This window comes from Martes martes (genome assembly GCF_963455335.1).
Source record: "Martes martes genome assembly, chromosome: 7".
NCBI lineage: Eukaryota > Metazoa > Chordata > Mammalia > Carnivora > Mustelidae > Martes > Martes martes.
The window spans coordinates 53,486,377-53,513,865 of NC_137894.1; the positions used below are offsets into that span (position 1 = coordinate 53,486,377).

Consider the following 27,489-nt stretch of genomic DNA (forward strand, 5'->3'; position numbering starts at 1 on the left):
CGGGAGCTGATAGGGAGACATGACATCTAAACAGATAATATTTACTCTGGCATAGCAATATTAAATCACATTATCTGACAATCCTCGGGGAATGGCCTTGCAATGTCAAGACAATAGGAAAATGATTCAAAATCAAGTTCATAGAAATCTAACTTTGATGTTCAAAATAATGAATCTGTCTCCTTGAATGCTGATAGGCAGCTAAGTATTAGGATCCAAAATGATTACACAGGATAATAGGATACTTCTATGAAGATGATGGGGGTTAAAATTAAATGGATTTGAGGCTATTTTAATGTATGATCACATTCCTACATCCCTTAAGCAACTTCCACACTTATCGCCTGCCACACATTATGCCAGGTGCCGGGGTACCAAAAGGGGGGCATGTGTGGTCCTTGTCATCTAGGGTCTCCAGGTCCAGTGAGTGATGGCTGTTACAGAAGCATGGACAGAGGCCTGCTAGAGGCCCATGCAAGAGCCCTCCTCCTGTAAAGGGCATCAGATACTAGTCTGGAAGGATGAGCAGGAGTTCATGAATATAGTTGTGTAGGAGGGGTAAAAGGCATTCTAGGCACAGGTTTAGCAATGAGGAAAAAAAGAACATGTTCAAGGGCTGATAAATATTTAGTAAGCCGGAGCTCAAGGCAACTGTGAGCAAGTGACACAGAGAGGATGGAGGGCAGGCTGAGGTCGGATTTAACCTTTTATGACAGATTTCAAATGAGGGGCGACCAGATTAAGAGCTGTGTTCAAGGTCTAACAGAGAGCGGATGGGAGTCAAGGCCAGATCTAGGTGACCGGGAAGCCACGTTCTATCAAATACCACTTCCAGATTAAAGGAATAAGGTGTGATGCTGTAGTTCAGAGGCAACAAGGCATCCCAGACCTCCAGTTTGTTTTGGATGACACTGCTGAAGGAAAGGAATAAAAACTGACCCAGATCACTCCCTGCTCATTATTCCACATGCTTCTCGTACTTGCTCAAAGACCTTGGTTTGATTTCATCTGAGTCAGCCCAGGCCCACAACTGCGACAGGGGTGAGTTCTGACCCTCTTTCGTGAAAGCTTAGTCACACCCCTGTCCAATCCATGTGTACAAGATTCACACAGGGTACCTGCTGCTTCCTCGTAAGGGCAGCCTGTCACAGACTGATGCAGCCAGACAGGAACTCGGAGTGGGAAGCCCATTAGTGCCAGATGACCCACAGCCCAGCTAACCCAGTACTGTCCTGAATATACGAGCCTTAAGAGTGTCCCTCCAACATATAGAGAGAATAAGAAAAATACCATCCCCCTCACCAGCGCCAATCACAAAGGCACAAAAGACACACTATCTCCACCTCTCAGCCTCCCCACTGAGTTCCCCCAACCCCTGCACTGCCACCTGGATCCCGAAATGGTACCACTGACTACTCTCTGCCATCTGCTCTATCCCATAACACCTGTAACAGACAAGAGCCGGCCAGATGACTCAACGCTCTCCTGCTGTGGAAAAGCAGAGCCAAGAGTCTCCTTCTGCTGGGGAACCTCACTACTCCCCGGTGAGGGCAGGCACACTGAAGTGTGCATTTATGGAGGAGAGCCTGCCCCTAGTAAGGTAAACATACATTTACTAGGGAGGAATCTGGAGCCCCAGAACTCTCAAGGCATTTCTAGCGTTCTTCTCCCAAGAGCTCTTTGGACTGTGTGTGTCAGAGCAATGCGTTCTCCATACATTCTTGCTTTCAGTGTAGTTTCGCATTCTAAGATGCCAGATGCTCTGCCCACACAATGTCCTAAGGAAGCCCCAATTTCCTGGGGGAAACACAGCCATCTCTTGGCCTGCCATGCAGCGTAGGTCATTTTAATATCAGTTCCCTCCACACTGAAATGAACATAGCTGGGCTGAATACTGCGGCCCTGGGAGTTATGTCAAACCTCTAACGTAGTGATTCTAGTGAAATGTAACATCATTGCCAAGTGCAGAGGACAATGTGCCTCATGGGTGACTTTTACATCCAGCTCTGCTATGCTGGCTGTCCCCATGGTACCTCGATGACTTTCAGCCATCGGCTGCTTGCCTCCATGTGCACGGAGATGAAGGGACTTGGGGAGATAAGCAATGGGCCTTTGGAGGGTAAGTGTGCTCACAGGCCAGAAGTGGTGCCAAGTGGAAGTACTCTCCACGGTGCTCTGAGTTTTTCTGGCTTTCCCCAGAGACCATGAACACTAAGCCATCCTCCACAAGGCTGAGCCAAGAAAAGAATGGAATGGAAGAGTCCCTTTGGAACAGGATCCTGCCAGCTGCCTGGTAGGCCACCTGAGTGCCTGCTGTAATCAGAGAAGCCCCTTTTTGAACTAGGAAAGACCGCAAGGTCATGGATCCATCCCAGGGCAGCAGATCCAGAATGGGTTGTGGGGAGCACTCAAAGAAAGAAAAAGCCAAGCCGGCATTCTTAGAAAGGCATTTACTTGGTCATTAGCCATAAGGAATCATTTCCTTTCTTTTTTTTTTTTTTTTCCTCATCTCTTTTTACCCTCCCACACTTGCTGTCACCCCCAGCGCCCCATGCCCAGGTTGTCTTTTAGGGAAGAATGTGATCTCACTTGTCTCTGTTCTTCGGACTTTTTTGTTACTTTGTTTCACTGATTTTTTTTCCCACATAACACTGCAGTAAACCACTTTGTGGAGGCCAAAATGTTTTACTACACAAATACATGTTTGTATTTAAAAATCTTTCTTTTTTCCGGGAATCTTAAAAAACAAAAGTGAAGGGAACATAAAGGAGATGTGCTCAAAAAACCAGAATGAAGTCAAGGAGTCAGTATACCTTCTAAAGAGAAGCAGATGGGAGGTGATGTTTGAGAAGAATTTAGGGTAGGAAGTTCATATATTTTAATGTCTGAAATATAGGTGTGGAAATAGCTTAACTCTGATATGTAGCCATCTTGGGGGGGGGAACTTATATGCCAGAGATTCCCTGCCAGGAAAAACTCTGGGACCATAAAAAGAAGGAAAAGTAAGGAGTCTGAGCCCCCTGCTTCAAAAAAAGGGCAATACTGGAAGACTGTCCTTCTCTGATTCGTTAGGAAGCAGAGCTGCCCCACAGAAAATTCAGCCGTCAGCTCCACACCGAGGCCCACATGAATGGAATCATCAATAACCCTTGCCTGAAATCGTGTTGAGAACACAAAGAAAGATCTATTTCTGGAAAAGAGCAAAGAAGAATGAAACTAGAGATGAAGCCCCCAAAGGAGATGTCGAACTGTCCTGTTAGGAGGCAGAGACTCCCCGATAACCAGGCCTGCATCTGCGCACAGACTTTCCTACGCTTGGGTGATCTTTCCAGAACAATCATAAAGTGACAGAGCATCCAACTCTGTCAGAAGTCAGCTCAGCATGCAATGCGGACCATCCAACTAGATCCGGCTCGGAGTGATGCAGAGTTAAAGCCTGACTGGATGTTAAAGGTAGGAGACTTTAAGAATCTGTTGTCTCTATACATATCAAAAGGTAAAGCTACTTGTTTATGATTAACCTAACTAGCCCACGGTCTGCTTTGAATGACGGCTGGAGATGGATGGGTGAGAGCTAAGGGAAATGGAAGGAAGAGACCAGTAGGGAGTGGAGAGGAAGGTATTGGTGACTTTGTATAATACAAATCACTAGAGGATGACGTGTTCAGAATGATGCCTTCTCCGCATCTTTCTGAAAGAAATTGCTTGACTGATTTAAACCCATGTAACACTGAAACTCATGCCTCTATGTTATCATTGTTTTATAGGACCGAAGCACAGGCTTTAAGGTATTAAAAGCTACACAGAATATATTAAGCAAAGCATCATCTTTCATTAATCTCTACACAACCCATTTCTGTGATCCTTGTACTTTCTGGGGCCTTCCACTCTCCTTTGAAGTCTCTCAAGATTTAAGCACTCCTCGAAGGTCCACATTTCCCTACAAACTCAATTCAAAAGATAGAAGAATAAAGTGTTTATCATAAATCTAGTTTCCAATCCCATCTTGTTCCAGTCCACGCGTCACAGTTCTGCCTGGAGGGTTCAGGGATTTCACTTCTGAAATGAGGGCAAATTTCACTTCCTCATACCTTACCTTGGAAGCCCGGAAAGAGAAGGCTGTGGACTTGGTGTCTGACTTCGCCCGGTCCTGCAGTAGAAGGCCTTGGTCCTCCGTCAGGGCCAGGTAGTGGCCTGTGGTGATATGCCGGAGCCGGAAAGCCTGGCCCCATCGGATGTTACTGCCACTCCAACTGCGCAGAGAAAACAGCCGGGAAACTCAGTCTATTTCAGTGTCTATCCTGGGCTTTCTTCCACATGCTAGCAGAATTCTAACCCCTCTGCGGTTTATCCTCTTAAGGCCCAAAGTGATAGTCTCCTGACAACTCAGTGTGGTACTTCTCTTGGGGCCTCTCAACACCAACAAGGAGGCACCCTCGTGCGCTGTGGGTGGGAATGCAAACTGGTGTAGCCACTGTGGAAAACAGTGTGGAGGTTCCTCAGAAGATTAAAAAGAATTACCACATGATCCAGTAATTCCACTTCTGGGTATTTACCCAAAGAATGTGACAACACCAATTCAAAGAGATAAATGCACCCCTATGTTTACTGCAGCATTACGTATAAGAGCCAAGATACGCAAGCAACCCGAGTCTCCAACCATAGATGAATGGATTAAAAAGATATGGGGTGGGTGTGTGTGTGTGTGCGCGCACGCACATACATATACACAACAGACTATTATTTAGCTATCAGAAAAGAATGAGATCTTGCCATGGATGGATCCAGAGAATATAATGTTAAGTGAAATAAGTCACTCAGAGAAAGACAAATACCTTATGACTTTGCTCATATGTGAAATTTAAGAAAACTGAACAAAAAAAAAAGACGAAAAATGGACTCAAATATAGAGAACAAACTGGTGGCTGGTAGAGCGAGTTGGATGGGAGGATGGGTAAAATAAAGGGGATGTTACACTTATCTTAATGAACACTGAGTAAATGTATACAAGTCTTGAATCATACTGTACACCTGAAACTAATATAACACTGTGTGTTAATTATACTTCAATTAAATAAAAGGGGAAAAAAGGAATACCAACAAGCAGGATGATCCTGGGACAAGTCAGAGATTTAATGTAACGGCAAGTCCCGAGCATCCCATTTTCCCTTCACCCCACTTTAGTTTCCTGACATAAAACAAATAAACACAAAAAAAGAAGGCCTTATAAGGGAAACTTGTTTCTGGAAAAGCAAAGCCATCCCTAATATACTATCTCAACCCAAACATTTTGCTACCACAAAGAATGCTATCTTCAAGAGCAATGGTAAAAATATTCGCACAACTTACACTCGCCAGGGAGAGGCAGATAATAAAGAAGTGTGCGTGTGCGCGCGTGTGTGTATGTGTGTGTGTATGTATTAGAGGGTGATTCATTTTGTGGAAAAAAAGTGAAGCGAGATAAGGTGATTTAGATAAGGGAGACCTCCCGTTGAGTGGCAACCTTTCAGTGGTGCTACATCAAACCGTTGGCATTCAACAGAAGTTATCTAGAGGAGAATTTATTCACTGAATAACTTGAAACTCATTCTCTTTTGAGTTAGAATAAAATCTTTAAGTTAGAATAAAATCTCATGGTTAAGCCTCTGGGGAAATAAACAACCATAACTGGAACTATACATACAAACCAATTTTGACTTTTTTAAAAAGTCCATTAAGCAAGGTTTAATATCCTCAGAACAGGAGTATGTCAGAGCAAGCATTTTAACAGGGCTGGAAAGAGACTATAAATGCCCCAAGCCAGCTACCAAGTGGGTACTCCTTAAAAGCAGTATTCTTTAAACCAGTAACCTCCAAAGAGTTTCTCAGTAAAAAAACGTATATGTACCTACGTGTGTATGTGTGTAAGTTCTAGTATTTTCCTCTGATCTATAATGGGTTATCGTGGAGCCCACCTTGGGGGCATACACCCTTATGAGAGTGACATGAACTGTGAACATACATTCAGAAGGAGGCTCAGAGAGCTGGCAGGAAGAGCAGAGAAGGAAAAGTAAACAACTGTCCCTCTTCTGTTCTCCCAAGAATTTAGTTTAGCTCTAGCCTGACTTGCAATTCCTCTCGGCAAAATAATGGCCCAGAGCTTCTGGATCCCCCTTTGCAGCATGACGTTTGGAGGCCACATGATTTTACTCAAGCACACAGTCCAAGTCTCAGCCTCCTGTTCCTTCCACCCAGGTACAGTATGGTTTCTGACAAGTCCGGTAAATACAGTTTCCCGCACAGCTACCTCTCCAGTGGTGGTTTAATCTTCCCTGCCAAAACCACTAGTCTCATTTAAAGCTAACATTCCACTGGAGCCAACACAATTACTGAGAAAAGAAACACTAGCTGGGTTGCAGAGAATATGTTTAAGAAAACAAATGGGAGAAGTACTCTGATGGCTTTCAGCAGACATGTCCAAGCTCGCCTTTTATAGCCTGGTCACCACCGGAGGAAGGGGGGCAGGAGTCAGGGGCTGGGTGCAGGGCCACAAAGCCCTCTGGCTTGGGAATCAAAACAGAAGTCTTGGAAATTCTCATTCTCTCATATTCTGCGTGTGTATATGTGTGTTCTGTGTCACCGTTGTTTAAAAACAAAGCCAGGAAAATTTCAAAACTTCATTCTGGGCCAAGAAACTTTTGAGAGTTTGCCAGGTGTTGTGGAATAAATGAAACTTTTAAGAGAATGGACAGTAGAGGAAAATAAAATAATCTTGAGAAGACCAGCACCCTGACCCTCCATTACCTTATCCGAAGGGGTTCCACTCTCCACAGAGATCGGGCTCGTGTCCCAGCTCCCCCAGCTTCATAGAATATCCTCCTGTGAGCAGAGTTGGAGATGAGCTCCACTGAGCAGGACACTGATCAGCACTGGGGAGGGAACAGCTCCCTGCAGGGGCTGTTCAAATCTTTCCCGAGTCAGCAAAACTGAGAGCATGAGTCAAAGAGAAGCAGGAATTTCCAGGCTCAAACTCTTAAGAGGGAAAAAAAAGTGCTAGAGGGGAGGGAAGTGCTCACCACATACGGACCGAGGACACTTGTGGACCATCAGGTGTACAACAAAAGGATTGTCCCCATTTCCACATCAGGAATCAAAACAGCCTCATCAAATACTATCAGAGCAGATACTAAAAGCTTGATTCTTTTAGGTTAAGAGCCTTGTAGTTTTACATCTCTCAAAAATGTATTTGTACCTTTCAAAAATGTATCTGTCCTTTTAAAACATGTAGGCAAAAAAGTATGAATTCATTTCCATTATTCTAGGAAGTCTGAAGCAAAGCTTTATGCTCAGCTGTTGTAGTGTTCATAACTTTCTTTATCACTGTACTGTTCTTGCATAAGGAAAATCTTTTAATCTTTTAATATACTTTTAAATAAAATGTTTATCTTGGAATAATTTTAGGTTTACAAAGAAGTTGCAAAGACAGTACAAAGAGCTGCATACTTTCAATCGGTATCCCCTCATGGGATCTTGCACTATATGTAAGATGTACATGCCACACTTGTCAAAATGAAGAAATCAGCACATTGTTAGGTCATGACTAGCTAAACTCAAGGCTTTACTTGGATTTCAGCAACTTTCCATTAGCATTTTTCTTCCCATTCCAGGATCCAATCCAGGAATACCACGGTGCATTTAACTCTCCTGTCTCCCTTGTCTCCTCTGGTCTGTTCTTAGACTTCCTTCGTTTTCCATGACTTTGACAATTTTGAGGAGTTGTTGTCAGATATTCTGTAAAATGGCCCTTGATTTGGGTTGTCCTGATGTTTAACTGATAATTAGTAAACTGTTTTTCATTCCATACAACAGGGACAGACCTACCTATGTAAGTGAATGAACCTTGTTGAAGAGTATATCTCATGAAGAGTGGTCCCAGATTACCTGGTATATGGAATCCAGATCCTTTTTGAGAATTTTGTGACCTTAGATCAAGACTGATCACTTAACTGCATTTAATTTGACCAATTTCACTAACTTAAAATCCCACCACAGAAGATTTTTGTATATCACAACTGAATCACTCAAGTCCCAGAAGAATCTTGATCTAGATTTTGAGACAACAGGTAATCAATAGAGGTGAGGAGAAAATGTGAAGTTCTTATTTTTTATCTGAAGAAGTTCCATAATTAGAAGTTGGTTGAAAATACCAGCTTGGGAGTCAGGCAGACTCGAGTGTGAGTCTGTGAGCTGTGTGATCTTGTCAGGTCCCTTCACAGCTGTGTACTTGGTTCCGTCATCTGTAAAATGAGCCTAATTCGGTTACATAAGTCCCAGAATGGTTGTGAGAAGTTAATGCATTTTTTTGAACAATGATGTTCACAGATGTACAAAACACTGTGTGGTATGAATTTATCCAAACTTTGTTTAAATACAGATGTTTCTATCATGCATAGAAAAACACGTGACACAGAAACACAACGAAACATTGCCTTCATAGTGGTTACCTCCTGGTGGTGGGATGATAGAACACATTATAAACCTTTTTCAAACATACATGTGATCAGGAAACACGTAGTAAATATTGAGAAAGAAATCCTGTGTAGCTCGAGAGCTCTAACTGCGCAGGTGTCCCTATGCTGGGTCTAGAACAATAATGATACCTCACAGGTCACGCAGACTTGCTGAGGTTTTCACCCCTGCTTCTCCCCACTCAGTGAGAACAGGAAAGGCCTCTCAGGTGAAGAGGGTGGAACAGCTCACCCTAGGTCACAGGAGTAGAGAACTCTCTCCCTCTGACATCTGAGGAATTCTCGAAGGTTCGTCCCTCCCACCCGGGAAATGCGGGCAGCTAGCTCCATTTAATCTTGTAAGGTTACAGAGGTTGAAACAACCTGTTCCCGTTCTCTAAAACAATTACCCAAGTAGAGGAGTAGAGTGGGTGGTGAGCTGAGGTGCTTTGAAAGTGGGGCTGACAGCTCACCCTCGGCTGCAAGAGGTTAAGAGTCTTACCCCAGGGGGCTTGACAAGCCAGAGGCAGAGCCAAAGACCAGAGCTCAGGCTGCTAGATTGCTCCTTTCAGGTTTGCACCCTGGGACAGTTGGCCTTTTCCACCTGGCTTGCTTTCAGGCTTTAGAAGGAATAGAAATGATTTCCTCTGGAAAGTCAGCTCCCTCCCTGTGGCATCACTTGCGTGCCTGAAGGGCTGATGGCCTCTTTTAGTGCATTCCTGATTTTCTATTCTTTTGAGTTCTCCTGGATTTCAGTATTCCTGGCCATCCTGGCCAGTTCTGAGGATCTATCTGAAGACACAAGACAATGAGGGGTCTTATCACTCACCTCACCTAGAGACGGCCAATGCCAAAGCACCCTCCTGGGATTGAGAGACCAGCTGATACAGAAATGCAGGGTCCAGTATAATGAACAGCTGCTTACTCACCCCTTCATGCTGCCTTACAAAGTCTAAACCCCTTCATGCTTCCTTATAAATGAAAGGAATAAGGCTTTTCATATGTGAATTTATTTCCTCCCAGATACAAATTAGATCCTGCGGAACCCTCCACCAAGGGAAGGTCACTTTTGCCATATTTCAATGATGGCATGCAATGCCTGCTTCAGGGTGCCCATTTGGGGAGTTCCTGTCCATCTGTTTCACTCTCCCTAGCACCTCCTTTCAAATACTTGCACAGTCTTTCCTTTTATTCAGGCTCTTGTTCAAGTACTCGACAGGAATGAGACCAAATGACAAGTTTCTCCAGGCAGAGTTTCTGCCCAGGATGTTTCTATTTTGGTTCTAAATTTAATGACAGGTATGTGTGCGTGTAGGATGGGGGAGGGCAGGTCAAGGGTCATGCACAGGGTTATCATTTCATTTTTTCCAAATTCCTGCCCTTCAAAGAAGAACTGGAATGGGAAGAAAGAACTAGCGTGTTCAATGTGTTCCATCTTAGATGTAGCTAACAGCAAAACTCATAAAACATCAGGTCTTTACCTGCAACTCTTCCCTTTCATGCATAACAAGATATTAAAGAGACAGTGCATGAACTCTCGCATAATTTCACTGTTTCAAAGAAAAAGGAAGGGAAAAATCACAATTGACTAGGATCACATGACATTATTTAGGGTGTGGAATCCTTAATTCTAAGATCAGCCTAATGCCCTTCCTCAGAGAAAACTGTCAGTTTACTGGACCAGTGTCATGGAGTCAGGGAGTGAATTAATTAGGCACTTGCCATGGGTCTGTGATTTATGTGTACTAGGTCACATCTGGTTCCCATGGAGAGAGATTCAGAGGACAGAACAAGTAGGAAGAGACTCAGAACAGCAGGAATACAGACTGCCAAGGCATGGTTTCTAAGACACACATTAACACATTCAAGTGCACTTCTCAGCTCCTTAAGGTCCTTTTAGTTCATCAGTTAAGGAACAAGCCATGGCTGGAGACTTAGCCACATGGTTTCTAGGCTGCCATCTGAAAGTAGCCAGTATCTGACCTTGGGCAGGAGCCTGACCTAGATGCTCTCTTAGCTGTGAGGACATGATCCCACGTATCTAATGAAGTAAAAGAAATGTAGTTAGCAAGGTTCCCATAGGCATTATAGAAAAACAAAGAATGTATTACCTCTGGGAGATCATGCCCATTGCTGTTACAAGTTCAGCTTAATGCAGATCCAGTTTTATTTTTAAAAAATATTTATCAGATTTCTATAGTTATAGGGGCCAAGCTCTTTATACTCCATTCCTTTGATGTGAGACAGACTACTGAGGGACACTTCAGTGTGAGTTTAAGGTCTGGATTAGTATCTTCCATCTCTTGGTTTTGAATTTTTGAAAAGCACCCATTGAGTAGCCAAGCAGAGGACCACAGAAAGCACCGCCCTTTGAAGTATCTTCAGAATGTTGCCCTTGGCACCATCCCTGCTAAATCCAGCTCCCATTGGATATTGGTATTTGGTTTCTCCAAGCCTAGTTGGTAATAAGCAAAATGAAATCACCCAACTCTACCTAAATGACTTCACACACGGAGGTGGGGAGAGATCTGCCCTTCTGCCTTTGATGGTGAATATCTTAGGTAAACAAACTCTCCAGAATGACTCACTTGATTTCTGTCACCGAATGGGTGCTTCCAGCTACAATAAATGCTACCAGAAACTCCTTATGCAGAGCAGAAATCAAAGAAAAGGAAGGTACTGGGAAGCATTATGGAACAACTTGTCTAAGAACAGCATGTGCATCCAGGTACGCCTGTGAGCAAGTTCCAGTGCACTGCCATTCCTGTCTCACAAACTAGATCCCATGGCTGTCCATTGACCAATGTTCACAGAATTCATCTGTGGCCATGTCCAAATGCAAATTCTTTAGCCCGAGGCACCTGAGACTGGAGACAGCGGGGAGGACGACGACGTTATTGGCTTACCTGTGCTGGGCATCATTCTGGTCTGTAGATGGTATCGTCAAACACTCATCATGACCATGGAAGAGACGTACTACGTGCCCACCAAGTAGGTATCCTAGTGAGAGAATTATATTCTACTATGAACTTATGGGAAATTTAATGATGAAATTTAATGAGCTTGAAAAGGGTAAATTTGTGCAGGTCTGAGTCAGTTATGGAAAACACCAAGAAAGGAGCATTTGGAAAAATGCCAGATTCCATGAATTCTGGACTCAGGAAGAACAGACAAGAAAGTCAAAACAATTCTAACATTGAAAGTTAGATAGGATTTCAGAGATGAGCAAGTCCAACATCAAAATGTAGGGTGAAAATAGTGTCAGCTCTATCATTAAAAGGAAAATGACATTGCTACTGTGAGGAAGTTAAGGATTTTCCAGCTGCCTAGGATGAAAATACATCCAGCATGAAATTCCTGGGTAAGCTCTTACATTCTCTATGTGTACATTTTGTGGCAAAATCCCAACCAAACCATAGTCGTGGTGAAGAACAAGGATGCTGGGAAGGAGGTCAGCAAAGTGTTACCAAGAGCTATCTTAGGGGAAGCTAGCTTTTGAATGTGTTTAACAGACACAGATCAAACCTGGATGCTCATCCTCCAGCACCAAGGGGAGGCAAAATATCATTCCAGGATCCCATAGCCAATGAGCCACTATCAATAAGGACTTAGCTTTCAGCATAAGCAATCCCAATAGCCATGGAGTTGCGAGATGTATGGGAAACAATGAGCTTCAAGGACATGATGACCCATCAGTCTTCAAATAAGTTCTGAGCCTTAATTCAAAGAACATACTGGGAGAGGGTTTCCAGGCTGAGGTTTATCTTGTACGAAGAAATGGGATTTGTATCGCTTTGAATAAAAAAGAATTCTCTAGACTAGTCTATTCTCAGGAGACATACGGACTTAATACACTCATGTCTGCATCAGGACTTTTTTTTAAAAAGTCACATAATTAAATCACTTTAGGGGCTACCAAACTATTTTGGGTGTTGAATTAACAATAAGAATGATGAAATGAAATCATGCCCAAGGAGAAAGGGGATGTTTATCATTACATCTTGTACAGGGACAGTGTGATAGTCCCCCCCCCTTTTTTTGTAACCAGGTGAGGCAAATTCTTCTTAAACTTCTCTCAAATAGTCAGAAATCATTTCTCAATTTTCCTCTACCTTACTGTACTGACAGTTCCAGTTGTATACCTTTCTTTGCATTAAAAACATTCATGATATACTGTAGGGGAATTCTTAACAGCCAATTTATTTAGAAAAATTAAAACCTTCCCCAATCATGCTCTTGATTAGACTCTGTCATCTCATGATGGCGAGGTCATGCCCCACTTGGATCCATCGTTTGCAGTCCTCAGGCTCTTCCAATCAATATTCTAATCATGCAGAGAAAACTGCCAAGTGCTGGTGTATCACAGCCCTTCCTAACTGAACTCTAGCTGGGCAATATTCGGGGAAAAAGGGTCATTATGAGGATTGCTTATGCTCTCAGGGCTGAAGTGGGCTCTCATGAGGGGATGCTGAGAGGGCATTTTCTGCCTGGGCAGACGACTCAAGAGATGAGCTATCCAGGCTGAATTACAAGGACACTCAACACATCGATAAGGACCTTTTTGACGTGATTTGCAAACACTTCTTAATTAATCTCCACAAGTCATCTGTTGGGACTGGGGAATCATTTTATTCCTACTGTGAAAATGAAAAATTTAACATGGAGAAGATCCAGTCCAAACCTCCCTGGGGAAGACTAAAACCCAGAGCTTCTTGATTCCTGACAGAAAGGGAATGACAACAGACTCAAGGTGGTGGGTTAGTTCTGGTATAATAGAAGAGAGCTAAACACCACCTGCCTTTTTAAAGCCTTCCACACGTTGCTGACAGAGTTAAAAACTGTCATTTTCTGACAATTCAGCTTTGTTCTGATATCTTCTGAAACTAAGGCAACACCTTGATGCCCTCATTTTTCCCTCTATTTTCAAACATCTTATCATAGAAGGGCATTTCCAGTTTGAAACTACTGGGCCCAAGATAAAAAATCTGGTTAAAGCTGTGGTATGAGTAACTTTTTAAACATTATGACCTTGCTGTAAAGTGCTAGAATGTAAGATGATAACCTATAGCAGTCACTGGCATTTGATTACTCTTTTCAGCTGCAACATTACCCATGAGTACGGTAAGTCCCGTATCTTTATTCTCTAACTTGAAAGGTGTATTGACTTTGCCTGGCTCCAAGAATTAGGGTGTGTTGAACCAACTTTGATGCTCTTACTTCCACAGGAAAAATAAACTACTGAGAAAATTGATTACTGTTCAATGGCCCTCCATAAATACAAGTAAAAACAAATGGCCACACACACTTTTATCATAAAGTCTTTCTTCCACCTGTATGGAGAGATGCTCTGGGGAGAAAGAGTACCAGCATCACCTTCTCAGAAAATAATCTAAGACCGAAGTTGCCGAGGCTTATACACTTCTAACTAGTAATCATAAATATAAAGGAAAAGTCAGTGGGAGAGGGAGAATGCATATCCAAATCCTGCACGTCTACAGCACCCTAAAAGTGGGCTCTGAAGGATTAAAAGGTATTGTCAGGAACGCCCCTGTCATCAGAAAGCAAGACAGAAAATAATCCATACCCACGTCAGGGAATGAGATTCAGGGGAACTAAAATCATGCTGGCTGCATGAAGCAGGAGCTGGGAAGCAGCAGCAAATGTCAATATATACAGCTCAAGACAGACTGGACGGCTGAGGGCTGAATGCACACGAAAAAGCCCACCTTCTTCAACGCTACTTCCCGAGCACGTAGGATGTACATTCCAGAGTGTCTGCATAAAAGAGGCGTCCACTTGTATGTTCCCGTTTGACACTGAGAGATGCTGCAGCAGAAACAGAAACGAGACATTCTTTAAATCACCGGGCCAGTCCTGACAGAAGGAGCTCAACCTAGAATCTCAAGGATTGAATTAAAGAGTCTCCCTGTCATCAGGCTCTTTCTACACAGCCCGTGAGAGACTGCTCCGCCCATTCTAGAAGCAGCTTCAAAGTGGGACACTTTATTCAGGGAAGAAGTTTCCAGCCACAGAGGTGGCAGACGACTGTTGACTCCTTCCCCTCAGCTGGATCCCTGATTCAACAGGAAGTCATAAAATGTCTCATCCTGTTAGAAGGGAATTCACAAATGGCAAAAATGACTCCGGCATTTGGTCTAGGCAAAATAAATTGCCTGCAGGATTGGTTCTGAGAAGCTTAAAAACTTTTGACACTTCTCTGATGTTTGGACACCTGAGGGCTTGATAGTCAGTGATGCCCAGTACCCCATCCCAAGGTGCAAAGATCTTACCTGCATCTCTCAAGCCCTGTGACATGCCATTTGCCGAAACATTTTAAATTCTCCATTTCTCCCATATCAGTTTACTTCCCTATATCCCGTTCTTTCTGGCTTGTTCTTTGCCGAACAAGAGCTAAACGGTGTGGGAAATTCACAGTAGTGGAAGCTAATATAGCAGTGGTTTTCTCAGGAAGGGCCTGGAGCATTTTAGCAGAGTTGCTGGGCACAGTACCTTCATTGAAAGGACAACTAACAGTTAAATTCCAGGCCCCATGGTAATGGGGCAGGGGAGAGAACTGAACCACCTACCTCTCCCCTATACTGTGCAATGGATTCTTATCCTACCCAACCTACTGTGGCACAGTTCACCTCAACCATGAGTTCCTAAAGGAAAATGTTCTGAAAGCGAAAAGATGCTTCTTAGGAGGTACTTACAAGGTATCTTTCAGAGGACACGCTGACGAGAATGAGGTCATCACCAATTCGAACTTTCTCTCCCTCGGATCTCTGTTTGGAAGCTGGATGTATGGTCCACCAACAGGCTTCTCCTACACAAATGCTCCTTGAGTTAGTCATTGCTTCATGGAAATCCGTGTCCCTAATTCTGTCCCTCATTCTCCCTCTCCTGGTAACAATCCCTCCAGTGCGCAGGCACATGCATACCCACACTCCAGACCTCAGTCTCTATTTAGCCCCATATCCACTTGACTACGTCCATCACTTTTGTCCTCTCTGGCAACAGAAAGACAGTGTTTGGGAGAGAGTATTGGAGGTCAGAAACTATAGAAGCCTTTGAATATTTTTTTTAAAAGATTTTATTTATTTATTTGACAGACAGAGATCACAAGCAGGCAGAGAGGCAGGCAGAGAGAGAGAGGAAGGGAAGCAGGCTCCCTGCCGAGCAGAGAGCCTGACGTGGGGCTCGATCCCAGGACCCCGGGATCACGACCTGAGCCGAAAGCAGAGGCTTTAACCCACTGAGCCACCCAGCCGCCCTGACTTTGAATTTTTTAAGACATAGAGAAAAATTTGTTCTTCAAAGGCACTTACAAATCTTTAATTGACTTCACTCGTCTACTGACTACTTACACACTTTTATCTTTGCCACACTCTCCAAGAAATTCTATTAAAAGATAAGTAATTCTACTAAAAAAAATCAATTTTCAAAAGGCCTAAATCTACAAAGACTAGGACAGCAGGTAGAAAGTTGATAGCAAAGAAGAGAAATGGACAATTTGGAAAAAGGAAAGCAGATAGATGCTTTCAGTGAAGAGAAAGCTAAAACCCAAGTCTTTATGAAAGTAAGAAAATGGAGGAGAAGTTCTCAAGAAATAAGGCCATCCCTGCTGCATGTTTCACAGGAAGTCTCTGGAATTGGAGGTAAGTTACTTATAAAAGTAGCAGCAGCAGATGAGGTTGAAAACAGAACTGACTAAAAGCTATTAAGGAAATTTTATCTCCTGGCATCCTTCCCTGTACCCTGCATGGCTAGATGACTCCTTCTCCTCTATCCTACAGAAGATTAGGAGTTACATCCATGGAATGACCAACCATAAAAGTTCTGGTTTTGTAATACCAATGACTGTCAAACAAGGAAGTGAAAAGTACTGCAAAAAAAAAAAAATAGAGAATCATTAAAATTTTATGTCCTTGTAAGTAAAACCCCATCTCCTTTCCCTCTGCCTCTATGCCTCATACACTAGCTGGGATGTTAAATCTCCTCCTCCCACACATTTAAGGATTCCTCTTTAGGGAAGCCAAACTACCCAAGATAAAATATACTTCTGTCCAGGTACCTCCAGTGAAATGCCTAGTCCTTGCCAGGTTAGCCAAAAGTGAGACTTAACAGATGGCAAGCCACAGCCACACACTCAGGGTTTCCGGTCAACTTCTACTGACTTGATTTAAAAATGAAGGAAGACCAAGGATCACCTGATATCCAAGCCACGTCACTAACACGAACGGCAAGAACAAAACAGTGGGGAAAGAGACTTGGAGAAAGCAAAGATTATGAAGAGCCAAAGAAAACTTTTTAAAAGTCATATAATTAACAATCTCAGAGAGACAAGAAAAAGTTACATTCATAAAGCAGCAATGAAAGTACCCATGAATGATCACTTTGGAGAAAAAGTCTTCAATCCTGAAAGAGAAAGAAAGAAACAAAAGGGTTATAGGATAAAGTTGAAAAAAATCTCCCCAAAGAATGAAGAGAAATGGACTAGAAATACGAGTGAAGAGAAAAATAGGAAACCAATCTAGAGGATTTCCAGAAAGCATGAGCAGAGAAAACAAAGTTAGGAATTAACAAAGAGATAGTATTAAACATTTGCCAAAGCTAGAAGACAAGAATTCAGATTGAAAAGGCCCACAAATTTCCTAGCACAGTGGAGAGAGACCCACACCAGGGTCCATTCTCATGAGCCTTGGAACAAATAGGATCCATGCCCAGATGTATCACTGTGGAATTTCAGACAGAAGGGCAAAAGAGAAGACCTAAGTAGTTCTGAGAAAATATAAGCATGCCTTACATAAAAGATCGGGAATCTGAATGTAGATGTCTCAAGAGCCAGCCATAAGCTAGAAGAAAATGAAGAAAACCTTCATGATGCAGAAGACAAAATATATTTCCAATGTAGAATACCATGAATTACTTGTGAAGCTGGAATTAAGGAACTTCTAGGCGACAATTTACCTCCTTTTGATCTTTTCTGTAAAAGCTACTAGATAATGGGGCTCCACCAAAGTGATGTAGTAAACCAATGAAGGGGTGGGGGTAAAAAACAAACAAACATGAGATCTGGGAAACATGGAATCTAGAAGAGAGACAAAGGAAATTTTCTGGATGATGGTGGATGTTTCAAGAAGAGGACACTAACAGAACAGGTGATATGAATGAATCTGATCAGGGGAAAGTTTCAGTTCTACAGGGCAGTTTGAAATAAATGAATGACTGGATCACAGAAAATCCAGTGAACAATTTTTTTTCCCCAACTCTCAAAAAGTCTAAAGTCATTTTACCGGTGTGAAAAGAATGAACATATGGGATTTTCCCGGTTATGTGCTCTAAGACAGACCCCTGGTTTACATCTCGAGGCCAACTCACAATGGTGAGTGTGACACTTCACACATTTTGTAAGTTGTCAGCCAAGGTTGTCAACACCTTAGAGGAAATTATATTTTAAGAATAACACTTCAGCTGAAAGCACATCAACCTCAAATCCAATGCATATATAATCTTATCTTAAGGGAAAAAACTTAGTGGGTGGAGACAAGCCCACTCTCCTGCTTTGTACAAAAACGAGAAGTGGAGAGACAGAGGTTCTCCTCAGGAATTCCCAGACATCCCCGTGCATAATGCAGAGATGGCGGTGCCCGTGGTTTAATCTCTTGTGTTTTGTTTTTGGTTTTGGTTTTTTTTTTTTCCTCTAGATCCTCTGTAAAATCAGATAATCCCCCTATGAACTGACACAGTTTTGGAACAACATGGACTTTTGTCCTTTGACTACCCAACAATGGAATTTCCCGTCTTATTTGGGGAAAATGTCATGATAGTAAAGATTGCATTCAAATTAGAATTTTCGTATAGTGTGACCTAGGATGTTTTCTCTGGCCTCTCTTCTTTCCTGTCCATTTTCCAAGTCTGGGTTTTCTGCTTTAGAGCAGGTTCTACCCATCGTCCACCCAGTAAACTCTCATACTGCTTGAGTGAACCTGAACTAGTTTCTGCCTTTGCAACCAAGAATCCCAACTTATAGGCCAACCTGTAAATGGAGCAGAAATTCCATACACTTGCTCTTGATGGATGGTCAGATTACCTATGAATGTTTCCAGCCAGAGAGAGCACCTTACACCCCAAGGCCAGCTGTTAGGTATGTCGGATAACTGCAGCTATTGCAAAATGGTTTTCTTTATTGAGGTGAAGTATGCTTCCTTTCAACTTCTAACTACAGCTCCCTTGGTTTATGAAATAACCCACAGCAAGCCAGACCCTTCTTCGATACTGTAACTGAGTATGTATAGTTATAGTGATTCTCTGTTCTTCATTCCTGGTTTCCAGGGAGAACCTGCATCATCCTGGTTGCCACCTCTCTCAGGATCCACCTCCTGTCAATATTTTTGACTGAGCTCAAAGCAAAACACACAAAAAAGCCAGTGTCTCCCAAAGTATAGGACTGTGGTGAAGGCATTATGCTCTCCTTCACTCTTAGTTCCTATGTCCCTATCACATATTGTTTCCTTCTTATTCGCCTAAATTTTATCAAACCTATTTCTTGACCCCACCAGTTGGTTGGTTTGGAATCCCAAATGAAGAACATATTCAGTATCCTTCAGCCCTTAGCACAAGACCCCAGTGAGCAGGAGATCTGGGAATGTTGACTTACCTGTGGCATTTTCCCGTAGACCTACATCAAAGGCAAGTTTATCTGTCTGGGATCTTGATGTGGTCAAACATGTTAGATACTGTGGAACAAGAGCAGATGCTAGTGAAGTCATGCTCTTCTACTGGGTCTTGGCATCTCTCCACTAGCTGGCTTCCACTTTTCAATTCTGACATTGAATTACTGTAGAAAGGGCTTGTTTATTGTAGTCAATGGTATATAACACTTCCAAAATAGACTTTTGTAGTATATTTAAAATCTCAAATATGTTCTTATGTGATGACCCAGTGATTTAACTTCTGGGACCATAAGCTACAGAAATATGTTTGAAATTAGTATCTTGAACATATTTAATCATATGCTTTATGAATTCAAAATATGCTTTATGAGTTCAAAAATACTGAGGAACTCTTATATTGGAGACAATATAAATGAAACATATACAAGTAACAATAATGGAAAGGCTGATAAAGTTTGGTACTTCATTTTATGAAATATGTTACCATTAAGAGTTTTTATCATGAGTGTGTAATAGCATGGAACATATACAACATAGTAGTACACTTGCACAGGTAACAGGTATGCAAAATCTAAATACCTGGCAACTAGGCTAAAAGGAATTACACCAAACTGATAACTGAAGTTCTCTTTGGACAGTGAGAGATACCATGATGATTCCCCCACTTCTACCAAGTTTGTTTTTCAAACCTTCTATGAGCTGTGGAACTTCTCAGTGTTTATGCTTTTTTTTTTTTCAACTATAAAAATACATGTGCCTGTAAAACTTAACAATAATATTTAAAATAACTTAGTAACGGGGGAAAAAAACCCCTAGCCCATTCCTCGCCTCCTTTACTACAGGCACAGCGGCTGATCTTGGAATTAGACCAGTTGGCAGATATGCACTTAGAAAGTATTTTCTGAGTTATTCTTCTACTTCTCTGCAAAAGGAAAATGGAGAATCAGCCCACTGCCCACAGTCCTATGTCACCAGCTTCATTATCAGAGCTGCTCTTAAAAAGAACTAGCTAATATAGAGTTTATCTTAACCATAAGTTGGATTTTTTGGGGGGGGAGGGTCAGGACAGTAAATCTAATAATAAATAACACAATCCTTCAGATCTCTACCATGCTGTTGGCCTGAGTTTTCAAAGCCATGAGAAATATGCTGTTTGAGGGTTGGGTCTATTTATGTAGGAAAAAACAAATATGAAGGTTTGATTTACCCTATGGATAAGCACCAGGTTCCAAAAGATACATGCTCACTTCTCGATTCTAGACATCATCAAGATACAGAGTTTCCCACTCCCTAAATGCCCCCATCTCCCGCTCCAATAACCTTCCATTTGGTCACTATTGTTCTCTGTCCTTTACTACGAAAGACAACAATAGACGAATGCTGAGGCTGAAAAGGTCAACTTCTTACCAGTGCTCAGGGGAAAAAAATGCTGCAATAAATAAATTATTTAAGAGGCAGCTGCTGCCGCCACTGCCAGTGTGACAGTTCAAGCTTCGAGATGAACTTTGCAGCATACTGCAGGTGTACACGTGTGAAAATGAAGTCTGGAATTGATGTAACATTTTCCACTAGGGCCAAAGACGACAAGCCTTCCTCACACTGAGAGCAAGTGACGATGACAGATGCAGGGACAGGAGCAAACACAATGAGAGCTGGCATGTATCACATTTGATTGGGATCACGATTATCCTCCTTAAGATGCCCTGCCCTATATCTGTTTTACAAATTGCATTGACTTAAAACTTGAACAATTTTTTCTCAGCTTACATTGAGTTATCCCCGTTTTGGTTGATTCTGGCTCTAGAGCCCTAACTGGTTACAGCCCGATGAACTTTCTGGGACTGTTCTGCTCCATGACTTCCTACTGCCTCTGGATTCATGTAATACCTTCAAATGACTCCAGGACTGAAGGCAATGGATACAATCCCATTCCCTGTAGCTAGTCAAAAAGTTGAAATTTCACGAAAACCTCATCTGATTGATTTTTCTTCTATCCTGGCTGTCTTTATATGCTCAAGAACTCCATCATTTCACAATTTATTTCTTCATCAAGTCAACAAATACTTATTGAGCATCTAGTATGTCAGGGCACTGTCCTTAGTGGAGTTAGGTTTAGTGAAATTAAATAAAAGAAAAAAAAAGACAGGGTCCTCTGCCTCATGGAGGGAGGAGGAGGGTGGTCAGACATTAAGCAAATACGTAACTGCAAGAAAAGTTATATGAAGGAAACGCAAAGACAGTGTGTTCTAATTATTTACATTCCAAATTATTTCCGCTGTTAATGTAATCTACAGGCTTGTTGGTTTCCTCTACCTTATCCCTTCCTTTTCCTCCTCCTCGAATGGTGAAAGCAGGCACCCGATGTGCTTACCATTCCGCTGAAGGAGTGCCGCAGGAGAATCGCGTGGCCATATAGCAGGGTCCTGTGGCCACCCCCTTGTGCTGCCTGTGGGGAAGGACAAGGAAAAATGTCAGCACCGGCCGCTGGTGGCCCCTCTGCGAGCAACGCAGGACAAGAATTCTGGAAGACAGACTACAAAGAAAAGAGCCATGGCAAAGCTCCCAAAGAATTCATTCTAGAAGTGAGTGGCCAGCCTACAGGCATGGGGGAGACGCGTGACCACAGCCATGCAACATCCCTGGGAGAGGGTGTGTGAGGCCAAACCTCCTTTTGGAAATGTCCCCTGCCTGGGCTCAGCAGAAACCCCGAGCTGTTCCGCCAGAGAAGCATATAAATGAGATATGTACTGCTTACCTTCCTTTGAAACTTCTCAGAAGCGTTCAGAGTGAGAGAGAGAAACAAATGTGATGTCACTCTAGCCTAGCGACAGAAAAGCAGCTTGGGGGACAGGCATATGGTCACATTCTGTACCCTGCGGTCTTTCCCCTTCAAGGCACTTGGCCTTCTACCCAATCACTTAAATGGGTCCTATTCACCAGATCTCACCATTCCAGCTGGCTCTGAAACCCAGGACTTTCAAAGGGCAACCAGTAATGCAGAAATAGGTCCATCGGTTGAGGTACCACCTGGTTCCTTCTCTGTCTCCCCGGGCAACCCACTTGGGCTGTTCACTCAGTGGGAGCCAACCAGCAAGAGATGCTCAAGAGGAGAGGCAGCCCACCAGAAAGCCACTGTGTCTGCTGCTCTGCCCCTGAGTTTGAGTCACACGTCGCTATCTGAACTGAATAGCACGTGATCAGAGACGAAACTGTTATTATGGAAAAAGCTGAAATCTAGAAGAAATCCTACAATTTGGGGGCATCAACCTTTTCAACCTTTTACCAAAATCTCTTCCTATCCTATCTTTCCTATCCTATTCCTATTCCTACCCCCTCAGAGGCAGTCAAATGGTTTTGATCACACACGCCTTTTAGGAAAAAAATATTTGAACACAGGACCCCATCCCTAATGCATAAAAACATTTGAGCAGAGGACCCCATCCTTAGCACACAAAAAAGCATCCAAACGCTGAGATGAAAATGAATCCTAAAGAGAAATTCTAACACTTGCCTTCTATATGCCAAGGGCACCTCTTATGGCCCTTATTTTATTTAGACCCACATACCAGCAGCCCCAGAGGTGGTCTGAGGTTCTGCTCCTCTCCCGTGCCTACCCTCCCTCAGAGCAATGAGCAACAAAGGGGAAAGCTGGGGGTATGGAGAGAAGGTGCAGGTCTGAATAATAAGGTCTAGAGTCATTTTATTTCAACTCTATTTGGATTAAAAGAATCACTCTGTCAAAGAGATAATCTTTTCATGTCATACTAGGAGGCTAAAGAAAAGAAAAATGATAGACGTGGTATCATGTTTTTTGAAAAGCAGATAACCATATATAAATGGGGCTGTACTCTCCTCAGAGCTTGGAGAGATTTAAGGGCTTCCCAGACTTCAATACGATGGAGGAATTAAATGTTCTTTGTGCTATTTCCGAGTTTCTTGAAATCATTCGAACTAACCTCAGTTGCTGTATTAACAAATGTGTCAACAGCTATGTTAAAATTAGTCACACCAAATAATTTGTACATCCTGTCAGTCTGATATTTTCCCGGCACACCTGCAATATTAGAAGCTAATTGATAGCGCATGATGACTTAGGCGTGGGTGTGTGCTCCCAAACCGGTCCCGTGTCTCCAGCTAAACTACTGATTACGTAATATGTCCTGGTGTTAACCATGGGTCACATCCCCGTCTTTGTTCCCATCAACTCAGCGAGTAATCTTAAAAAGAATCCAGCATCGCTGACCACAGAAAGTGGCACGGGAGAGGTCCGTGCTCCTCCTCTTCTCTGGAACTGCTGGAAACATCTCCTGGCCCTCGTGTCCTTTATTATAGTGCCAAGAGAAAAGCAGAGAGACGAAGTCCAGGTGCCCCACTGGGACTGAATATGACAGCACTGTGCTGCACCCAGGAGGCTTCCCAGCCCGACTCCTCCCTCTGCTAAGGCAGCAAATCTCTCTGTGGGTGGATGTCTGCTGGTTACAACCTAAGCCTCTGGACGTTGCTCCGCAGTACTTGCTTCGCTAGGGCCTGGGGTGGAGCCTGGGGATGAGCATTTCTAACAAGTTCCTGGGGACATGACACTGATGTTCCTGGTCCTGTGATGACATCCTGAGAACCACTGCTTAAGGAATGATCAAGCTTCAGTGCTTAGAAGAGGAGAGGAGCTTTTCCTGCAGAAGCTTTGATATTCATCATTCTGGGAGAGCTACTCTGGGCACAGGCTATACGTAGGCGCTTTACGTAACATCGTAGCTCGTCCTCCTAAGTAGGAATAATTTCTCCCATTTATAAGGTTGGGAGTTTGAAGTTCAAAGAGGGTAAGTATCTTGCCGTCTATCATAGGGCTGGATGTGGTGGGGTGTGGGGAGTGAACTCACAGTTCATTGCAGAACTTGAGCTCATTTTGCTCTGGTTTCTGTAATATCTTCATTTGCCTACTGTGTACAAAACCAGTGTACGAAGTAACCAGGGAAGCAGGAGAGGGACATATTTCCTCAGCTCCTAAATGAAGGTGAACTGATATGGCTGGGATTTAGTGAACACTAAGCATCCAGCAGACACAGAACCATGCCAAGTGTGCTATGTGCATGATCTCACTTTATATTTGCCATTAACGCTGTGATATAACTAGAGTAATTATCTCCATTTTATAGCAATGCAAACTGAGGTTTCAAGAGGTTTCACGTAACTTGCTCAATCTCATACAGGTTCTAAGGGCAGAGTCGGGATTTAACCATATGCTACGTTGTTTCACGTAAGGTTTCACGTAACTTGCTCAATCTCATACAGGTTCTAAGGGCAGAGTCGGGATTTAACCATATGCTACGTTGTCTCCTTCTTGGTAATCTGGTCTACCAGAAAGTCTACAAAGACTTTTGTATTTAAAAAAAAAAAATGTTACAAGTAGGAAACAATCTGCCTATTAACACAGATGAAAACAAGGAGCACTGGAATAGACCAGAAGGGTAAAAAGGGCATTGAGAAATAGCTTTATTGATAAGGTAGACCATGACGGCTCCGAGTGTTGACCGTCAGTGAGAGTTAGGAGGAGGAACCCACGTGAGCAAAGGCCTGGAGGTGGAGAGTACAAAGCCCATGTGGGGACTAGCCAATGATTCACTGACTAGCACTGGGAACAGGGGCAAGGAGAGGCAACATCTGGAAAAAAGTTAGGGCACAGACGTGGGGCAGTCAGATTATGGAGGACGATGACTGACCGTTCCACAGCTACCAGGACACTGGTATAGGGTTTTATTTGTCTGTTTGTTTTTCTTAGCAGTGCAGGTTTTTAGAAGGAGAGTGCCGCAATCCAAAATGCACCTTTGGAGGTAACCCTGACAGCACAATGGTGGACGAACTGGAGGCGTCAAACCCCAGGGACAGAAAAGATCATTCTTTCATTTTGTTTCCACGACAACAGGAGAGTGTGGACAAAAACCTTGGTGTCATCCTTGACTCCTTCCTCCCGCTCAGGATCTATAGTCAAGCCAAAGCACCCCTGGGTGCCATCTTCAAAATGCATTCTACACCCAGTGTTCAGTACCCTGCTGCTGCCAGGCTGGTTTGGCCTACTGCCTGTTTTACCTGAATGGCAGTAATGGCCTCCTAACTCTGCTACCTGCTGCACCCCTACTTCCCACTCCCTCTTGTATTCAGAGCCAACATGGCAGCCACAGCCATCATTTTACGGCTGTTAGTTACATCGTGTTACTTTCTTGTTCAGCTCTCCCCCTACCCGCCTTCCACCCACCATGGCTCCCTTTTGCACTTAGAAGTGCAATGTCCTCGCCATGGCCTCCAAGACCCTGCATCAGGACTTGGCAAATGTTCTCTGTAAAAGACCAGACAGTAAAGATTTTAGACTTTACAGGGCACACATGGTCTCTGTCATATAGTCTTTTTTATTTCAACCAGCTTTTTCGAAAATTAAAAACCATTCTTACCTAGAGAGCTGTCCATAAATAAGCCACAGCCTGGATATGGCCCCAGGCATTGCTTGCTAATCTCTATTGTCCCTGATCTAGTTCCAACTCTGATGTCATCACTTACCATGAGCGTGAGCCCCATCACCACCTCTGCTCCTGCCACTAGGGCCTCCCTCTGTTATTCAGACTAGGCTGCTCCCTCCTAGAACAGGACCCTGGTGCATGTGCTCCCTTCCACCTGGAATGCTCTTCCCTCCAATATCCTCATGGCTTAGGGCTGGCCTCCATTCAGTTCTGTGCTTACATATCTCATTACAGAAACCTTCTCTGATCACTCCTTCTGAAAGAAAAATCACCCTTACTCTGCCATAATTTGCTGCTGTATTATTTCTTGAGGCATTTAGTATTAACTGACATGAATTCATGTTATTTTTGATATCTCTCTTCTGCCACTCCCAAGGGTATAAGGTCCGTGTGTCTGTTGTGTTCTCTGCCATATCAACATCACTTTTATCAGTGTCTGGCAAAGAGGAGGCACTCATATTCATATTTCCTGGATGAATAAATAATAATTACACAAAGTGATCCTTTTGTCTCCTTTTTACAGATGGGAAAAGAAAAACTGTCCCATACTCAGCTTGTAAGCAGTGAGCCTGGATCTGAACCTGTACCACAAATTCTACTAACTCTTTCCACAGTTTGACCCTAATTCTGGAATAACATTCTGGGAAAGATGTGATATGCTATACAGGGGACTGCATAGTCCTGTTCACAGGGAATCCAGACCTCAAGACTGTGAGGCTTCATGGGGATGGCAGTCCTGTCCCTCCACAAGTGACCTCCACAGGCACCCCTGGCAGGAGGAGATTCTTAGGTACCACCTCAAAGGATGGGGAGGGGCAGGGCAAAACTGGTAAAAGCACCTGCTGCCAGGTTCAGAGGAAACATGTTCCACCAGATCATTAACTCCATCATATTGACTGTAATTTTAAAATGAATTCCTTCACTGACATTTCTTTTGGTGGTTACCAGAAGACAGTGCCTCCCCTTAAGGGAAACATGATGATGTGGCAACAGACAAAGGGTAACAGTGTTTCTCTCCAGCCATACATAAGTATTTCAAGACTGTTAGACCTCCAGGCTACCTTCTTTTATAATCTGGAACCCCAATTTCTCTTTGGGGGTCCCAGGCTCTGAGAAGGCTCTTTAGTGAATGTAACACACCCCATTAAATGCCTCAGAGGCCACCTTCCTGGGAGAGCCTGGAGGGCATGAAATCATTGGCTGGATGTGGCGTGTAAGCACACGCTTTCATTTTCCTTCCCTTCCCAACCACACTTCTGTTCTGTTCTTTGAGTCTATCAAAGAAAGAAAGAAGCCTTTCTAGAAGGTCACAAGGCAATATTTCCTCAACATGCTAGAGGCCCTTTTATGTTGCTCGGGAGGACTGCATTTCTTCTGATACAAGTGACAACGGATAAGGAGGCCATATAAGCAAAAACCAAAACCAAAACAAAATAGAGCAAAACAAAACACCCCAGTAATACCTAATGGTGTAAACAAAGGCAGGTAACTCACTATTTTCACTTAGAAGACAGAATCAAAGATTCTATTCACGACTGACAAATATTCAGTTTTTAGGAACTTACTTCGATGAGTTAAACATTCAGAATGAAACCACAAACCCTTATTCTATAAAATACAATTTGATTTGTGAAATAGAGAGGTGGATTTTGTTACAGAATAAGAATACCAATATTTGTAAATGCTTGTTCTTCCAAATTTAACTTACAGATTTAAGGCAGCTTTAATGAAAATTCCTATAGAGTATTTTGGAATTCAACAAAATTGCTGTAAAATTCACCCGGAAATATGAACATTAGGAAATTTTTATTCAGAAAG

The 27,489-nt window shown here is 43.0% G+C and overlaps 1 protein-coding gene across 2 annotated transcripts in view; it reads right to left on the minus strand.

Annotated features, from left to right (window-relative positions):
- Positions 1–27,489, minus strand: part of RYR3 (ryanodine receptor 3) — a gene marked incomplete at its 5' end in the record, with an annotated part of 503,048 nt that overhangs the window by 263,209 nt on the left and 212,350 nt on the right. For both annotated transcript variants that reach the window (XM_080809903.1, XM_080809904.1), the window contains 7 exons: positions 4,097–4,253; positions 6,784–6,858; positions 11,393–11,486; positions 14,213–14,312; positions 15,200–15,312; positions 19,147–19,225; positions 21,534–21,608. In XM_080809903.1, coding sequence (XP_080666029.1) covers positions 4,097–4,253; positions 6,784–6,858; positions 11,393–11,486; positions 14,213–14,312; positions 15,200–15,312; positions 19,147–19,225; positions 21,534–21,608 — 693 coding nt within the window. The remainder of the gene's footprint in view (positions 1–4,096; positions 4,254–6,783; positions 6,859–11,392; positions 11,487–14,212; positions 14,313–15,199; positions 15,313–19,146; positions 19,226–21,533; positions 21,609–27,489) is intronic.